Raw genomic sequence first — 17,763 nt, forward strand, 5'->3', positions numbered from 1 at the left:
TGCTGGAGTATACTCAAAAGTGTGCCGAATTTAAGTATACTTTTTAGTATATACTGTTTAGTATGGCATTTCGGACGCACCGATCCTGCCGTCAGAAAGCAAGGGGTCCGGTCACGTGACCCGATGCTTTGCCTCAACCCGGAAGTTAGATGGTTATGTTAAAACTCCGCCAATATTCCCCCGATACTCCCTATTAATACATCCATGGATACTCCCCAGGATACATCCACGTCTATTGAAATATAACACGACTGATACAAAACAAAACGCATAAAGCCCATTAATAATACGTCATATAAAGTAATAGTTACGAACACTTTATCCAGAGGAGACCATGCTTCAATGCTCAGAGTTTTGATTTCATGTTAAATGAAACGGTTTTCATGTTTGAAAACATGTAACGTGCCAACTGAACTGTGCTACGAAGACCACAAAGACTGAACTTCGTTTAACTGAGTCGTATTTGTCAGGGATTTGTCAAGGATGAGCTATCACGTCCACGGTGTGTAGGCGCTCCTGGGTAGGAACCTTCCTCATCAAAGACCACGTTTTGATCGGAAGCATTAGAGGAACGGACAGGAAATTCCGCTGTTTTCCCGAGCTGTTTCTGTGCTGAATATTTAAATAAAATAGTTATTTTTCCTCGTCAGAGACCATGATGAGCTACTCCGACTACGACTCTGATGACTACTCCTCCGACCAGGACAAGGACTACGTCCCCTCCGGTGAGACGGCTTTTATTAACGTCCATTGTGGGGTTTCAGAGCTAGGAAGCTTTTCTCCATCCACATTGAACATCCTAGGACAGTGTTTCCCAGCCCTGGTCCTCGGGACCCCCGTCCTGCATGGTTACATGTTTCCCTGCTGCAGCACACCGTGATCACAATCATGTTTATTTGGCCAAGTCAGGCCAAACAAGACAAGGAATTTGACTGTTATTTTCGCTCACTGTACAGTACAGTAAATAGACAAATGCCAGCTCTTATTAATATATATATACAATTAAAAAGCAGTATGAGGTAGACATGGTTATTGAAAGGTGCATTGTTACAGCATATGATTTTTTTAATTATTATTATTATTGCACAGTGATTGATTACTTTGAGACTCTATGAGTGATGAGAGTTCATCAGAGCAACAGCTTGGGGGAAGAAACTGTCTCTGAGTCTGGAGGTTTTAGCGTACAGAGCTCTGTAGCGCCGTCCAGAGGGAGGAGTTCAACCAGACTGTGTCCTGGCTGTGAGGGGTCTGCAGAGATGCTACCTGCCCGTTTCCTGGTCCTGGACCGGTCCAGGTCCTGGATAGATGGGAGGTTAGTCCCAGTTATCCTCTCTGCAGACCTGATTGTCCGTTGCAGTCTGTGTCTGTCTAGTTTGGTGGCCGATCCAAACCAGACAGTGATGGAAGTGTAGAGAACAGACTGGATTATGGCAGAGTAGAAGGTGATCAGCAGCTGCTGTGGCAGGTTAAACTTCCTGAGTTGACGCAGGAAGTACAACCTTTGCTGAGCTTCTTCCTGACAGAGTTGATGTGGGTGGTCCACTTCAGGTCCCGGGAGATTGTGGATCCCAGGAAACTGAAGGTGGAGACGGTGCTGTTCCTGAAGTCCACTGTCATCTCCACAGTCTTGAGAAACCCTTGTCTGACGGGCAGGGTTGGACCCGTGTCAGGGCCATTGCTTCAGTGCTAAAACCCTAAAACAACAGCTGACACAAGACATAAGAATGTCCCGATTGACTGTTTTGACAACAGCAGTCGGGTCCAAAAGTACCAGGACTATAGTTTTAATGTCATTAATAACTCTTTAAGGGCAGCCTAATGTTGGACCGTTTGTTGCAGCTGACAGTTCTTCCTTCTGTCTTCATCACAGATGATAACCTCAGCGAGGACGACATTAATCAGTGTGAAAAGGAAGACCCTATTAACGAGGATGACGATGTTCCACATGCAGACAACGCCAAGAAGAAGAAGAGGAAGGATGTCAGGTGAGATGCTGCGACAGGATCAAAGAAAACTGTCCTAAACGTTTTTGGTGATTGTTACTGCTGTTTTCAGCTCTCACCATCTTCTGCAATAAATAGTGGTTTATTGTGTTTTTATGCTTCAGCATGTCAATCACTCGTGTAAACTCGTCTTGTCATTGCTTGTGTCGCTCTGTAACACACCATCAAACCAGGGAGAGCCGAGCTTCCGGTTCTTTACTTCCTTTATGTCCCTACCAGTTTAAAAGGTGAGTATTTAGGAGCTCCGTGGCTTTTCAGGTCTATAATAATGTTTACAGACCTGGTGGGCTCAGCATTCACAGCCTCAGTTTGGACAGTAAATATCCGCAGATTTTTGTCTGGTGTTGAAGAACTGAATGAAAACCTGAACCTTCTCACCATCATGTTGTTCTGGGCCGACTCCTTCCCTCAGGTTTTCTGACATGTTTTTCAGATAAATGTTTTTTTTCGTCATTAAAGCAGCTTATATTGACTTTATGAACCCACAGAAACAGGAAGATGGGAGCACAGAGGTTAAAGAAGATGAAGGTGGAGGAGGAGGAGGGTGAAGCTAAAGAGACCCAAGGAAACAACGGAGAGGACGACACCAAACAGAAGAAAAAGTCTGACGATCTGTGGGCCAGTTTCTTATCAGATGTTGGATCTCGGCCTAAAGACTCCCAGTCGGCTCCAACAGCAAAGGTGAACGTCTTGGATGTGTGAGGATGGTAGCATGTCCAGACATTTGTACTTAGGAACCGGTTTCTGGAGAACTGTTGGGTTAACCCTAACAAAGCCGTGTGACGCCAGCAGAGGGTTCTGTGTTTGTTTTGGATCCCAGGCAGAGTCGGAGCAGAAGGTTCCTGCTGCGAGTGGAGAAACAGAACCATCAGGACCTGCTATGGTCACCATCACCAAGGTGTTTGACTTCGCTGGAGAGGAAGTCAGGTACGCCTCTCCCTCATTTAACAAACTACTGGATGACAGGACCGCTGTAAATGACTTTTGTTAATGGTGATGACCTGTCAGATTGTTGCCATGTTGATCACTAGATGGTGCTACACACACGTTCTTCAGCCCTGGTCCTCAGGAACCGCTGTCCTGCATGTTTTAGACGTCCCCCTGCTTCAACACCCCCGTCACAAAGGATTGTGTCGTTAACAGACTTGTAGAGACCTGCTGACCAGCTGATGATGACATTCATTAGAATGGGGTGTGTTTAACGCCTTAAACCATGCAGGGCAGCGGTTCCTGAGGACCGGGGTTTGAGAACACGGCGTGATACGACCGCAGTGGCTGAAGATTCTAGACCCGCACCATGACATTTAAATGCTTCCGAGCTAAAAGCTGTTGGCCGTGCAGAACCTTCATCCTCCAGATGCTCCAAGGAGGTTCGCTGAGGTGACGGTCATGTCGTTGCATGAGCGGCTCAGCGCAAGTGTGACACAAAGACATGGCGAACCCGACTGCAGAAGCAAGAACATAAGATGACATGTTCAGGATGATTTCATACCAAAGTTGATGTGGTCTGTAAACTAGTAGGTTTGGTCAGCTCCTAGTACTACTTAACCATGTACACAATAGTACTACTGAACCATGTACACAGTAGCACTACTGAACCAGGTACACACAATATATATGTATATGTGTGTATTTCAAAATGAATTTGTTAAATGCCTTTCTTTGAAATTAATTTAAATATTTATATTTCAGAAGTCGGAGGTTGTTTTCCGGAGGGTTTTACTTGTGAGGCACCTGAGGCTCAAGTTTTACTTTCATTAATATGTAAAAAGTTTAATATCATCAAGGCTTTGATGTCTTTGAAAGAAATCTATGTAAATAAACTTAATAAAGGAAGAAAAGGTCTGGCCCACGAACCGAGCCTTGGGGAACTCCATGTCTGGTTCTGCAAGGTTCATTTCCTGAAGAAACTGTCCATCTGTGTGTTTGTCAGGGTGAGTAAAGAGGTGTCGGCGGACTCCAAAGAAGCCAAGAGCTTTCTGAAGAGCCAGAACACAGAGGAGGAGGAGGAGGAAAACGGGAGCAAAGAGAGGAGCCCAGCGCCCAGCCAACCGCCTCTTCCTGGTCCCAGGTAAACCCACAACAGAGTTTGCGTAACCAGGACAGGACCGGCTGCTGCTCCGCCTGCTGCAGGTGGTCCAGGTTAAAGAGCCTTGAGGCTCTGAGAGTGTCCTTGTATCACTGTCGGTCTGCCAACGCAGGGGTCTCAGCCCTGGTCCTCAAGGCCCACTGTCCTGCAGGGTTTACATGATTCCTAGTATCAGCACACCTGATTAAATGTGGTGGTTATCATCAGCGTTTCTGGTAACGACACTGTAGCACGGCGAGTGCTACGGGGGCCCGACCGACAGGATAGAGGAGGACACGGAGTTTTGTGCAGACCCTTTTATTTGCTCAGATCACCCACACGTGAACAATCACCTTCAGCCAGCAGACCAGCAGCACCTCACGATCAGCAGCTCCAGTCTGACCCAGCTGCAGTCTCCCAGTCCTCCTTATCAAGGCTGGCAGGGTGGAGAGGCTAATGGGACACACCTGTGTCCCGTCAGCCTGAGTGGCTGCAGCTCCTCCACCCTGCCACAGACGCAGTCTTTTGTATCAGGGTGTGCTGAAGCAGGGAACATCTAAAACATGCAGGACGGGGGTCCTGGGGGCCAGGGTTGAAAACCACTTTGCCAAAAATGCTCTCCTTCAGATCCAGTTTTCAAGCGAAGCCAACCGGCCCCGTTCTTGACTGAACCACAAACTCACCTCTCTCGTACAGGGTGTTCCCTTCACAAGCTCACTTTAGACCTGAGCCACCAGCGGATCCATCGGGCCGAGGGCTGAACAGTGTGGACATGATGCATACTTGGTAATGGGCTTTTATGAAACCTTTCAGAGAGGTGGACGACCATAAGACATGGTGATGTTTAAGGTTTACAGTACTTTCAGCATGACTGTCCCCGAAGAGGACTGATCTGTTGCTCACGCAGGACCCACGTGTCTCCAATCCAAGTCTACTCCCGCCTACAACAATCCACCAGCAACACGTGGATTGCTTGATGATGATGATGCGATACAGATACAGCAGTTGAAGCTGCTCAGAATAAAATAGGGTGTATGCCATCCTCAACATGTGCGTTTGGAGTCTGGATGTGAACTGACGGAGGGATTCTGTGTCACGCTAGTTCAGCAGCTGAGCGCGCTGCTCCTCATGTTGCTGAGCGAACAGAGGACCTGATGGAGGAGCTCTGACTTGACCCTGATGTTCTTCAAATTTCAAAGGAATATTCAGCCATTTCGGTCTTGCAAATGTAAACATGTGCATTATTTCAGGCTTCAAGAGTAAAAACACAGGCGATCCAGGTCACCATGGGTTAACACCATGCGTTTCCATGGTAACAAAGTATGTGCGCATGTACACAGCTTCATCCCTGAGGTGAAACCTTAGACAGGAGACAGGAAATCATCCTGCAGCAGACAGGAAGTACTGCTTGTCCACAACCCATTTCCTCTTTATCTCCGTGTGTGTGTGTGTGTGTGTGTGTGTGTGTGTGTGTGTGTGTGTGTGTGTGTGTGTGTGTGTGTGTGTGTGTGTGTGTGTGTGTGTGTGTGTGTGTGTGTGTGTGTGTGTGTGTGTGTGTGTGTGTGTGTGTGTGTGTGTGTGTGTGTGTGTGTGTGTGTGTGTGTGTAAGGAGGGAAACAGGAAAGAGCCATCAGAACCACGCCCTCATTAATCTGGAGCAGGGCTCAGAAGCGTTTGTTGACCGTTACCCGTTATCGTCACCGTGATGGGGGCGCGTCTACTCAGTCAGTGGGTGGAGTTCCAGCATAGACTCAGCAATGTGGGAAGAAGATCAGAGCACATTTGTTCAAAAAATAGAAGCGTGTACATGACGTAATCACGCAGATGCGTCAAACGTTGGCATAAACCGTTAACGGAATCGAACTAATGGGAACCGGTGTTCTGCCATTTTTTGCTGCTTTGCCAAAAAATGCTACCTAATGGTTTTTTACCTTTTGTAGAGCTACAATTGTACTGTGTTTTGCTCCTTAACCCACTTCCGTTTCCCCCAAGTGGTCCTTGTCTCTTGCCAGGCCGTCATTGTAAATAAGAATGTTCTTAATGACCTGCCTGGTTAAATAAAGGCAAGGCAAGTTTATTTATATAGCACAATTCAACACGGGGTAATTCAAAGTGCTTTACATTGACATTAAAAGCAGCAAGACATAATTAGACAGTAAATAACAAATAAGATTGAAAAAATTAAGAATAAGATGATAAGAAAAGAAGTAAAATAATAAAAAGCACAAGCTGGTAAAAATAAGGGCAGTAGAATACAGCAGGTAAGTTTAATATAAAGTTTAAGTTTAAAATAAAGGCGAATGACTGAATGAATATCAAATAAAGCGATAGAATTGTTTGTTTTTTTTCTCTTTATCGCATAATGTTCACAAAGTGTAATGCAATTCATGTCATGGGTAGTTTATTTTGAAGGATCAAATACTCAACATCCCATATTATCAATTTTACATCGTGCAAGAAATGATGGGCAATCAAACTTTGAAAATCGACTGTGCGCATGCGCAGAACCACAAAGTAGCATTTCTCGGCAGGCAGCAAGGATTGGCAAAACACCAGCTCTAACCGGTTCTCGATACCCATCACTAGTAACGAATGAAATCCCTAAAGCAGCATAACAGCATAACACCAAAACCGGAGTAATTAAAAATCAGTGATGTCAAGAGAAAACCAACAGGTACTGCAGCTCGCTGCCACCATGAACAGCTCTACTCCAGAACCTTCCTTCTAACCTGGGATTCCCAACCCAGATGTTGCTTATTACAGACCGGTCCTGGTCCCGCCCACTTTCCCAGGACACTGAATGCAACATGGTGTGACATTGTGGGTGGAGCTAAAGATAGAGACTGCCTTGGGTCTGTGATGTCACAGAACACCAAAATAACTGTCCAACACAGTTTAACACGGCTGTTAACTCACTGGAGTCGACATTTGAAACCGTTTCTCTTGTGATCCACTACAACAACCGTGCAGCAAAGAAAACTGCATCATGACACTGCCGCCTCCGTGTTCTCTGGTGCGGTTTTGTCCTGGTTTTCCAGGTGATTTTTGCAGTTTCCACTCTGTAGATAACAGAGAAGACGGGTAAACGGCAGCAGTGGGTTCTACTTCCAAACGGTTGTGATGAAAGTTCAGTTACACAAGGAAGAGAGGGGATGGTGAGACTAAAGAGCGGCTTTAGACTCACTTGGAGCTGGTTCTGACTGGATCCTGACATCAGAGCAGAATTACAGACACGCTCCCCGGTTCTGATGTCGTTCCCTCGGAGCGGCAGGAGCGCGTGGTGGACAGCTGTGTCATTTTGGTCTGAGGTTGAGCTTTATTGTAGGAGCGTTTTGGCCTCAGATCACGGCTGAGATCTTCCCGTGGCTGAGCGTAGGTTTGGGACGCCTCGGTAAATGAGCAGTTCCGTCTCTGCCCGGCCTCGTTATGCTTTCACAGCATGATTGATCTCAGGATCTAATTTGATCTCCAGCCTCGGCTCCTCGCAGCAGGATTCCTGATTCTTGGAGGTTGGTTCAGCGTTGCGAGGACATTCCCATGACAACTGACAGGAACTAGGTGGACATGTCTGCTCGGTAGCAGGCGTTCAGTCACGCCGACATGTTAAAACGTACACGTTTGACTTTTCTTTTCACTGATCAGAAACAAAACTTCTCTTGACATGAAGCAGCTGTGTGAGGGACCGGAGCGGCCTCCCCTCGTAAAAGGGGATAAGGCAAACTGGACCTGGGTGATGAGGTGGAAAGGAGAACACCCAGAGCGTGGAATGCCAAATAAAAGGCTTTTTATTTCATATAAAAAAAAGCACAAAGACATCCAAATGGAGTTCAAAATATGGCGCATTGAGCATAGCCTCACATCAAGCTACCTCCACTCAGCAGAACCCTTTTCTGGTATGCAGCCGCTGTTTATGAAGCCAGGCAGGGTGGAGAGGTTGATTGGGCACAGGTGTGCCCAATCAGCAGAACCAGGCCCACCTGTGTGCTGCTCCCCCCGCAGACCACGCCCAATCCTCCACCCTGCCACACACAAAAGTCTGGTGACGGTGAGAAGGGGAGGGGTTGCTCACTTTCTCACAAGCTGTTTAAATGTTTACTGACCAACAAGCAGGCTAACATTCAGCATATTGAGTCAGAATCTTCTGGGTGACATCACAGGATGTTGGTCCAGTTCTTCGGTCAGTGGGACGCGTCCACTCTTGTCTGTCGTCCAGGTGAACCTCCAGGTATTAAACTAGGTAGTAGTGAAGGAGGAATGCTGCCCCGGGCTGGAAGCATCCACCTGCCCGGGTACCTGAGCGCAGCAGAACCCTGACCCCCACAACCCTGCTCTCACCCCTTCCTTCCTCTTGTTGCAGCGCGAAGCGTCCGGCAGGCATCTCAAACATCATGAATCGTTTCGGAGGAAAGAAGCAGAAGATGAGCACGCTGGAGAAGTCAAAGATGGACTGGGACGCTTTTAAGTCTGAGGAGGGAATCACGGAGGAGCTGGCCATCCACAACAGAGGCAAAGAGGGGTAAGAGGTCCAGGAGATCCGCCACCCTGAGAACTGGGGCTGTAGTTTACAGGAACAGCTGTAAAGTTCAGAGGTTCTTCCCAGCTTCATCTTCCAGTCCACAAACCACACCATGTGGTTGCCGACAAGCTGGCGCCAAAACACACGTTAGTTCCAGAAAAAAAGCCTCTAATTTAACAATTGCACCACCAATTATATCCAACGTTTACTCCGAGCATGTCAGAAAGTGGTTTCACTTCCTGTTTCACCAACATCATCATCTTCTGTAGGTCAGAGCTGGTTCAGATCTGGAGAGCTGCAAGTGCTTCAGACCAGGACTTCACTTTACACCGTCCTCAGTTCTCATAACACCAGACCCACAGAGTTACACCACCCTAGCGTTGGAGTTACACCACCCTAGCGTTGGAGTTACACCACCCTAGCGTTGGAGTTACACCACCCTAGCACCAGAGTTACACCACCCTAGAACCAGAGTTACACCACCCTAGCACTGGAGTTACACCACCCTAGCACTGGAGTTACACCACCCTAGCACTGGAGTTACACCACCCTAGCACTGGAGTTACACCACCCTAGCACCGGAGTTACACCACCCTAGCACCAGAGTTACACCACCCTAGCACCAGAGTTACACCACCCTAGCACCAGAGTTACACCATCCTAGAACCAGAGTTACACCACCCTAGCACCGGAGTTACACCACCCTAGCACTGGAGTTACACCACCCTAGCACCGGAGTTACACCACCCTAGCACTGGAGTTACACCACCCTAGAACCAGAGTTACACCACCCTAGCACCGGAGTTACACCATCCTAGCACCAGAGTTACACCACCCTAGCATTGGAGTTACACCACCCTAGCACTGGAGTTACACCACCCTAGAACCAGAGTTACACCACCCTAGCACCGGAGTTACACCATCCTAGCACCAGAGTTACACCACCCTAGCACTGGAGTTACACCACCCTAGCACTGGAGTTACACCACCCTAGCACCGGAGTTACACCACCCTAACACCGGAGTTACACCACCCTAACACCAGAGTTACACCACCCTAACACCAGAGTTACACCACCCTAACACCAGAGTTACACCGCCATAACACCAGAGTTACACCACCCTAGCACCAGTTACACCACCCTAGCACCAGAGTTACACCACCCTAGCACCAGAGTTACACCACCCTAGCACCGGAGATACACCACCCTAGCACCAGAGTTACACCACCCTAGCACCAGAGTTACACCACCCTAGCATTGGAGTTACACCACCCTAGCATTGGAGTCACACCACCCTAGCACCAGAGTCACACCACCCTAGCACCAGAGTTACACCACCCTAGCACTGGAGTTACACCACCCTAGCACCAGAGTTACACCACCCTAACACCAGAGTTACACCACCCTAGCACCAGAGTTACACCACCCTAGCACCAGAGTTACACCACCCTAGCACCAGAGTTACACCACCCTAACACCAGAGTTACACCACCCTAACACTAGAGTTACCACCCTAGCACCGGAGTTACACCACCCTAACACCAGAGTTACACCACCCTAACACTAGAGTTACCACCCTAGCACCGGAGTTACACCACCCTAACACTAGAGTTACCACCCTAGCACCGGAGTTACACCACCCTAACACTAGAGTTACCACCCTAGCACCGGAGTTACACCACCCTAGCACCAGAGTTACACCACCCTAACACCAGAGTTACACCACCCTAACACTAGAGTTACCACCCTAGCACCGGAGTTACACCACCCTAACACCAGAGTTACACCACCCTAGCACTGGAGTTACACCGCCCTAGCATTGGAGTTACATCACCCTAACACCAGAGTTACACCACCCTAGCATTGGAGTTACACCACCCTAGCATTGGAGTTACACCACCCTAACACCAGAGTTACACCACCCTAGCACCAGAGTTACACCACCCTAGCATTGGAGTTACACCACCCTAACACCAGAGTTACACCACCCTAGCATTGGAGTTACACCACCCTAACACCAGAGTTACACCACCCTAGCATTGGAGTTACACCACCCTAGCATTGGAGTTACACCACCCTAGCATTGGAGTTACACCACCTTAGCACCAGAGTTACACCACCCTAGCACCAGAGTTACACCACCCTAGCACCAGAGTTACACCACCCTAACACCAGAGTTACACCACCCTAGCAGCAGAGTTACACCACTCTAGCATTGGAGTTACACCACCCTAACACCAGAGTTACACCACCCTAGCATTGGAGTTACACCACCCTAGCATTGGAGTTACACCACCTTAGCACCAGAGTTACACCACCCTAGCACCAGAGTTACACCACCCTAGCATTGGAGTTACACCACCTTAGCACCAGAGTTACACCACCCTAGCACCAGAGTTACACCACCCTAGCACCAGAGTTACACCACCCTAGCACCAGAGTTACACCACCCTAGCACCAGAGTTACACCACCCTAACACCAGAGTTACACCACCCTAACAGCAGAGTTACACCACCCTAGCGCCAGAGTTACACCACCCTAGCGCCAGAGTTACACCACCCAAGCACCAAATTTACGAGGGAAGTACCTCTGTTTTAACAAAATATTATGTTAAGTAATATTAAATCAATAATTTTATCCAGTCTCTTGGTTTAATATTTTAACTACGGTATAATAAAGTTGCAATATTGTGAAAATAAATTTAGTATCATTTTTTTTTTTTAAAGTCTGACTCATTAATGAACAAAATAAATGTATTAGATTCAAATTAAAACTCACAATTTTTTCAAATGTAATTTTCAGGAAAAACTATTTATTTGTAAGAAAAAATGTGATGTTATGAAAAATTTGAATGAAGAAAATTCACCTTAACGTTTTTCATTTTACAACAAAGAGTTGTACTTTACTGGAAAAAGTTGTTGACATCATTGAAAAAGTAAAAAATTGAGAAAAAAGTTGTTAATTGACAAGAAAAAAAATTACAAATTGATGGAAAATTCACTAGATATGTTCAAACCACAAAAATAATGTGGAACGAATTAAGTTGGAGAAGGTCTGAGCTGGTTCCTGGACCATGATAATGCCAGAACACATTTAAAACAAATAATTTCTAACAGAACTTCACTCATTAGAAACATTTCTGAACTTACAATATTACAAGAATAAATCTGTAATTTTGTGAGAGAGAAAACTGAAGCAAAAAAAATGAAATTTGCATGAAAATGGCTACTTATGTGGAAAAACCCTTTATAATTTACAATAAAGTTGTATTTACAAGAAAAAGTGCCAAAGTTTTGAACTTACAGATTGACTCAACAGTATAGATGGAAAGGGTGGGTTAAACCAATCTGAACTGGTTTCACCAGAATAAGAGTTGGACCTTCATGAGCAAATAAGGCTGTGCATTTACAGAACGCTCGCAATCCATGATGAAGTCATATCTTAAAAGAAAAACTTGTACATTTACAAGATAAAATTTGAACTCAACAGAAAAATAAATGTGAATTTTAATGAGAAAGAAGTCAAAGAGCAATTTACAAAAGAAAAGTTTGATGTTTTATGATGTGTGTGTGTGCAGATACGTGGAGCGCAAGAACTTCCTGGACCGTGTTGACCATCGACGATTTGAACTGGAAAAAGCTGTTCGACTGAGCAACATGAAGCAATGAGACACTCGCACACATTTTCTCACACACACACCTACACCTACACACACACACACCTACATACATACACTCTCCCCCCAGTGCAGATGGTCCTGGTTGAGGGCGTGGGTGGAGTCAAACCTCCGCGGCAGCTACATTTACATCCACATCTCCTCTGCTGCGAGTCTCAGACACGAGGATGTTCCTCTTGTCTCGGGTCCAGGACACGCTCGGGTCCCGGCGTTCTTCACCTCCATGGGGTTCCCACTCGTCTGCAGCCTCCACAGCAGCGGAGTTCAGGTGTCCTGGAGGACGAAACTGCGACGCTGAAGGATCACCCGTCTTCGTGGTAGAAGCTCATGTGACTGTGTTTGTGAGGGGACACCTGCGATAATCGCTCCATTAATGCTTTGTTTTCTGGCGTGTGGAGACATACGAGCACCCTGATTTTGATCGAACAGCTCTGAACCTTTTAAAATATGATCGGAGCCGTTTGTGGTCCGACGTGTGCAGTTAAGTCTCAGCGGAAGCGTTGAAGCTTCGTCAGTGGTAATGGATCATGAATTTGTGGTTGTGGAGCAACTCGCGCTGCAGAAATTCAGGTGTACAGGTGAACATTGGAGATGGGCATCACTCTGGAGGTGTGCCTGGGGGGGCTGTGGCTGTCAGGTCCACGAGGCAACCAGAACTTCCTGGTTCTGAACAGGATGGAGATGTAAGTGCACGTTGAGTCGTGACGCTGTTCAGTTGGTTCATGTAAATATTAAACATCCAAGTCCAAACAACACCCTCCCTGAGTTTTGTGTTTGTGAAGACTGTTGCACTGTGAAACTGTTAATGTCCCAGGTCGGCTGTCTCTCGTATCACATCTGACTCTAAGCCCGTCCCCAAGTTTGTAGATGTCCTGCAGTAGATGAGGGAAGCCCCAGCGAGGTTCCACAGAACCGCCAAGCATTTGACATCAAACGTCTCCAGGTGTCTCGGATCTGAAGGGTTTTTTCTCCAGACTGCAGCTTCCAGATGTGACTGCGACCAAGCTTTCTGACTCTGGACATTTGGTTATATCCACCAATATGACAGTTATAACCTCAGTTATGACAGTTAGATCCACAATTATGATAGTTATAACCACTGTTTTGACAGTTATATCCACCGTTATGACAGTTTTAACCACCATAATTACATTTTCAACCACTGTTATAACAGTTATATCCACTTATGACCATTATGAACATTTGTCTCCAGAACGTTTTTGATGGTCTTGAGGTTTCATGGTACCTGCACAGATTCTAGACCCCCGGTACCAGACGCAGAAAAGCCACTTCGGAACAGAACCGAAACCTCTTTCATGTTTTTCATGACTTGTCAAAAAGCTCCAGTTTTATCTCATCAATGGAGTCCTCGTGGTCCACTTTAATTTCCAACGGGTGCTTTGGTCCACATTTGTTGTCACAGGAAACGGGGCTATTTCATCTTTACAATTTTCAGCATATAATTAAAGAATATCTCATAATTTCTAAGAACTTTACAATTAAAAGACTTCTTAAGCCTCCAAGACAACATATGTTCGCAGCTAGGGGATCAGGTTTTATTCAGATCCAAGGGTCCTCTCTGTACCAACTCGTCTGACAACTCACAAGTAATAATACACTTTTACAAGCTAAAGTTTACATGTAGTCAGCAAAGCCTCACAATGTGTAGATGATTTTGAAATACATATTAAATATATGTATATGTTAAATCAGGCTTTATTTTGCAACAGCATGGCAGCAAATGGAACCGAAAGACCAGAATGGACAGAACAGGTACCAACAAAAACACATTACATTTCTACATAGCTCTAAAGAACTGGTGTCATCAGAAGCTTCCTGCAGGACCAGCTTCCATACGTCCTTCTGGGTGTCTTTCAAAATACTATTTGGTACATTTTTATGGTTCATGAAGCTCATCGTTTGGGGATTCAAATGAAACCTGCTCATAGAATCCATCCATTTTCTTGGGCGGGGTCATAGAATGACCCTACCACAGTGTTCCTGGTGATGGGGGCGGGATGTGGAGGTGGGGTGTGGCGACATCAAATCACAATTTTTAACATTCTTATATCCACGGTTATGAGAGTTATATCCACCGTTATGACGGTTATATCCTCCGCTATAGCAGTTATATCCACTATTATGACAGTTATAACCTCGGTTATGACAGTTATAATCACTGTTACAGCAGTTATAACCACTGTTGTAGCAGTTATATCCACCATTATGACGGTTATATCCTCCGCTATAGCAGTTATATCCACCATTATGACAACCTCAGTTATGACTGTTATATCCACAATTATGATAGTTATAACCACTGTTTTGACAGTTATATCCACCATTACAGCAGTTATAACCACTGTTATGACAGCTGTAACCACCGTTATAGCAGTCATATCCACCGTTGTACACCGTTATGACAGTTACAACCACCGTTATAACAGTTATATCCACTTATGACCATTATAACCACTGTTATCAGTTATAACCACCATTATGACAGTTATAACCACCGTTGTAGCAGTTATATAGGCTACACCGTTATGACAGTTAAAACCACAGTTATGACAGTTATAACCACTATTTTAACTGCTCTATCCGCTGTTATAGCAGTTCTAAACTGTAGGGATTGATCAGTTATGATCAGTAATTGATCAGTTTGGTTTGATTCATGCAGCAAGGTTAGGGTTAGGGTTACAGGACGTCCCATGTTCCCATGGACCGTGTCAGTTCTGTAAATGGCGGGCCCGGTGCAGCGGGTTGCGGGGTGGGCGGCTGCATGCTGCACGGATGCATGTCTGCGTGCTGCATGCTGCATGGCTGCATGCTGCACAGCTGCACGGCTGCACGGCTGCATGCTGACGGCCCCTTTAAGACCGACCGGATCGTCCGCGGAGGACGCAGCGCAGGGCGGATCTCCCACCGTCCGCAAACGCCTCACGCGAGCTGCAGCGGCTCGGGAGCCACATCTGCAGCGTTGGCCGGATTTTATTCAACTATTTTCCACGAAATTCCGCGAGGAATCCCGGAGCGACGACAGCGGAGCGTGCTGGTCGTTTCTGGCGGCCGCAGAGCCGCCGCTGCCGCCGCAAACCCCCGCAAACCTCCGCTGCTGCCGCCGGCCGTCCTCCCTGCGGAGCCGAGGATGGAGCACTGACAGCCGGGGCGCTGCGAGGAAACCGCCGTGACTCATCCGTCTGCCCTGGAACCCTGGACAGAGGAACCATGTCCGTCCCTGTGAGTATCAGAACCACCCTGACGTCCAGCCTTCACCTCCTCCTGCCCCCACAGCTGGTGTCAGAGCAGAACACACCCAGGTCCAGCAGCTGGTACTGGGAACAGAGGAGGTGCAGATGCTGGAGGCCACAGATCCCAGCACAGCTGCTCACTGGAGGCTGCTGCACTTCTGGACATGACCAGGGCCCATACCTGGCAAGTTTGGGATTTAAAAATAAGGGTCCCACCAGCCCAACTGAAGTCCAGTATTACATTTTAAGACAGATTTACGAGAAATCTAAAATATCTACCTGTCAACCACAATTACTACTACTGATAGTCCGACCTTTGTTGACACTGAAAGGCTGTGGACATTCCTGTGTATGTGATTTCTATTAGGGTTGTCCCGATCAGGATTTTTTGGCTCCCGATCCGATCCGGATCACTTGAGTTTGAGTATCTGCCGATCCCGATTTTTCCCGATCCAATCACTTTTTTTGGCTCCCAATACATTTCCGATACTTTTTCCCGATCAGATACATTTTTACGACGGAGGATTAGGGCCAAAGTAAGACAACAAAAAAAAGGAAATTACGAGAATAAAGTCATAATAATATGATAATAAAGTCGTAATATTAAATATATTATAAATATATAAATATAACTTCACAAGAAGCTCAATATTCCTCATTTTAACACAGGGAGAAGATGCTCTTCCTGTTAGAGTTCTCATAAATTATATCCTCATAATATTACGACTTTATTCTCATAATATTACGACTTTATTCTCATAATATTACGACTATATTCTCATAATATTACGACTTTATTTTCGTAATATTATGAATTTTTTCTCGTAATATAATATTACGACTTTATTCTCGTAATGTTACGACTTTATTCTCGTAATATTACAACTTTATTCTCATAATATTACAACTTTATTTCATTCTATTACAACTTTATTATTGCAACATTATGACTTTATTCTCGTAATTTCCATTTTTTTTCTTAGTTTGGCCCTAATACTCCGTCGTACATTTTGGCAATGAATAAAAAAAAAAAAAAGAGGACTAAAACTTAATTATACTAAGTTTCTTTTACTGTCCATTGGAGAACAACATGGACATATATTTCAACAAAGCTTATCAGCTCTGGTGCCACAAAATGTAAAAACATGAAATTGTAAACTAAAACAAAAAGTGCAAAATAGTGCAATAACAAAAATAAATACATTTAACTTCAAAAGAGGTAGTTGAATGACATCCAGTCAAACTCACAAACACAAGAAAATTAAAATACTTTTTGGCTTAATCTTAGTGCAACATTCTGAATGAAATGAATAGCAGCAGCTTAATGCAACATGAACATATTTAACATTTCACAATTCAAACATGTAAATCATGTTAGTCTCGCTTACTTCCGCCGGCCAGAAGTGACGTTAAATGTAACGATATATAAAACAATTTAATATATATTAAAAACATTAATAACTAGGTATGTCCCGATACTTTTTTGGCCGATACCGATGTTTTGAAAATGCCGTGATCGGGCCCGATTGATCGGGCGGCCGATCGATCGGGACAACACTATGCTGGACTTCTGGAGATGACCAGGGCCCATACCTGTCAAGTTTTGGATTTAAAAATAAGGGTCCCACCAGCCCAACCGAGGTCCAGTTACATTACATTTTAAGACAAATTTACGAGAAATCTAAAATGTCTACCTGTCAACCACTAAAATTATGTGCTCAGAATCTGATAGTCCGACCTTTTTTGACACTGAAATACTGTGGACATTCCTGTGTATGTGATTTCTATAATAGAGGCTAAATGAAAACACAAATGGGAATTAAAGCACACTTATTTATTTTAAATATTTTCAGTTAATATACACATTTAAATGCCTCTTCTCTCTTATTACATCCATCCATCTGATTTGTTGTTCCTAGTTTGCGCCTGTTGTCGCCTCTAACCTCGCGAGAACGGCCACCCAGGCTACAGCAGGGGGCAGTTCTCGCGAGGTTAGTGACTGACAATTCACTTTGCCGTTTCAAAATGATTATATTATAAAACGGGAAATTTACAGGAAAATGTTAATACGGGAAGACGGCGGGAAAGAGGGGTAAAATACGGTAGTTTCCCGGACAAAACGGGAGACAGGTATGCCAGGGCCGACTTCAGCTCTCTCAGGGGCCTGGGGGAGTTTCTGCTGGGTGTCCGTATTCAGTAAAACTCACACCCTTGAGGAAGATATTCATTGTCACACTTTAAGAAGAA

At 45.5% G+C, this 17,763-nt stretch overlaps 2 protein-coding genes across 2 annotated transcripts in view; both read left to right on the forward strand.

Annotated features, from left to right (window-relative positions):
- The first annotated feature begins 574 nt into the window (after positions 1-574).
- On the forward strand, positions 575-13,020 carry cfdp1 (craniofacial development protein 1). Its single transcript, XM_061722590.1, has 7 exons — positions 575-725; positions 1,871-1,985; positions 2,492-2,684; positions 2,824-2,930; positions 3,937-4,074; positions 8,429-8,587; positions 12,167-13,020. The coding sequence occupies exons 1-7, from the start codon at positions 656-658 to the stop codon at positions 12,255-12,257; spliced, it is 873 nt and encodes a 290-aa protein (XP_061578574.1). The 5' UTR covers positions 575-655; the 3' UTR covers positions 12,258-13,020.
- A 2,151-nt stretch (positions 13,021-15,171) lies between these two features.
- Positions 15,172-17,763, forward strand: part of bcar1 (BCAR1 scaffold protein, Cas family member) — a 48,742-nt gene continuing 46,150 nt past the window's right edge. The window contains exon 1 of the mRNA XM_061721569.1: positions 15,172-15,505. Coding sequence (XP_061577553.1) covers positions 15,494-15,505 — 12 coding nt within the window. The 5' untranslated portion in view covers positions 15,172-15,493. The remainder of the gene's footprint in view (positions 15,506-17,763) is intronic.

Source organism: Cololabis saira, chromosome 5 (assembly GCF_033807715.1).
Source record: "Cololabis saira isolate AMF1-May2022 chromosome 5, fColSai1.1, whole genome shotgun sequence".
In the NCBI taxonomy this organism is placed as follows: Eukaryota; Metazoa; Chordata; class Actinopteri; order Beloniformes; family Belonidae; genus Cololabis; species Cololabis saira.

Coding starts and splice junctions, on each gene's coding strand:
- cfdp1 (XM_061722590.1), top strand. CDS start 656: ATGATGAGCTACTCCGACTACGACTCTGATGACTACTCCTCCGACCAG. Junction 4,075..8,428: donor CCGCCTCTTCCTGGTCCCAG/GTAAACCCACAA, acceptor CTCTTGTTGCAG/CGCGAAGCGTCCGGCAGGCA. Junction 8,588..12,166: donor CACAACAGAGGCAAAGAGGG/GTAAGAGGTCCA, acceptor GTGTGTGTGCAG/ATACGTGGAGCGCAAGAACT.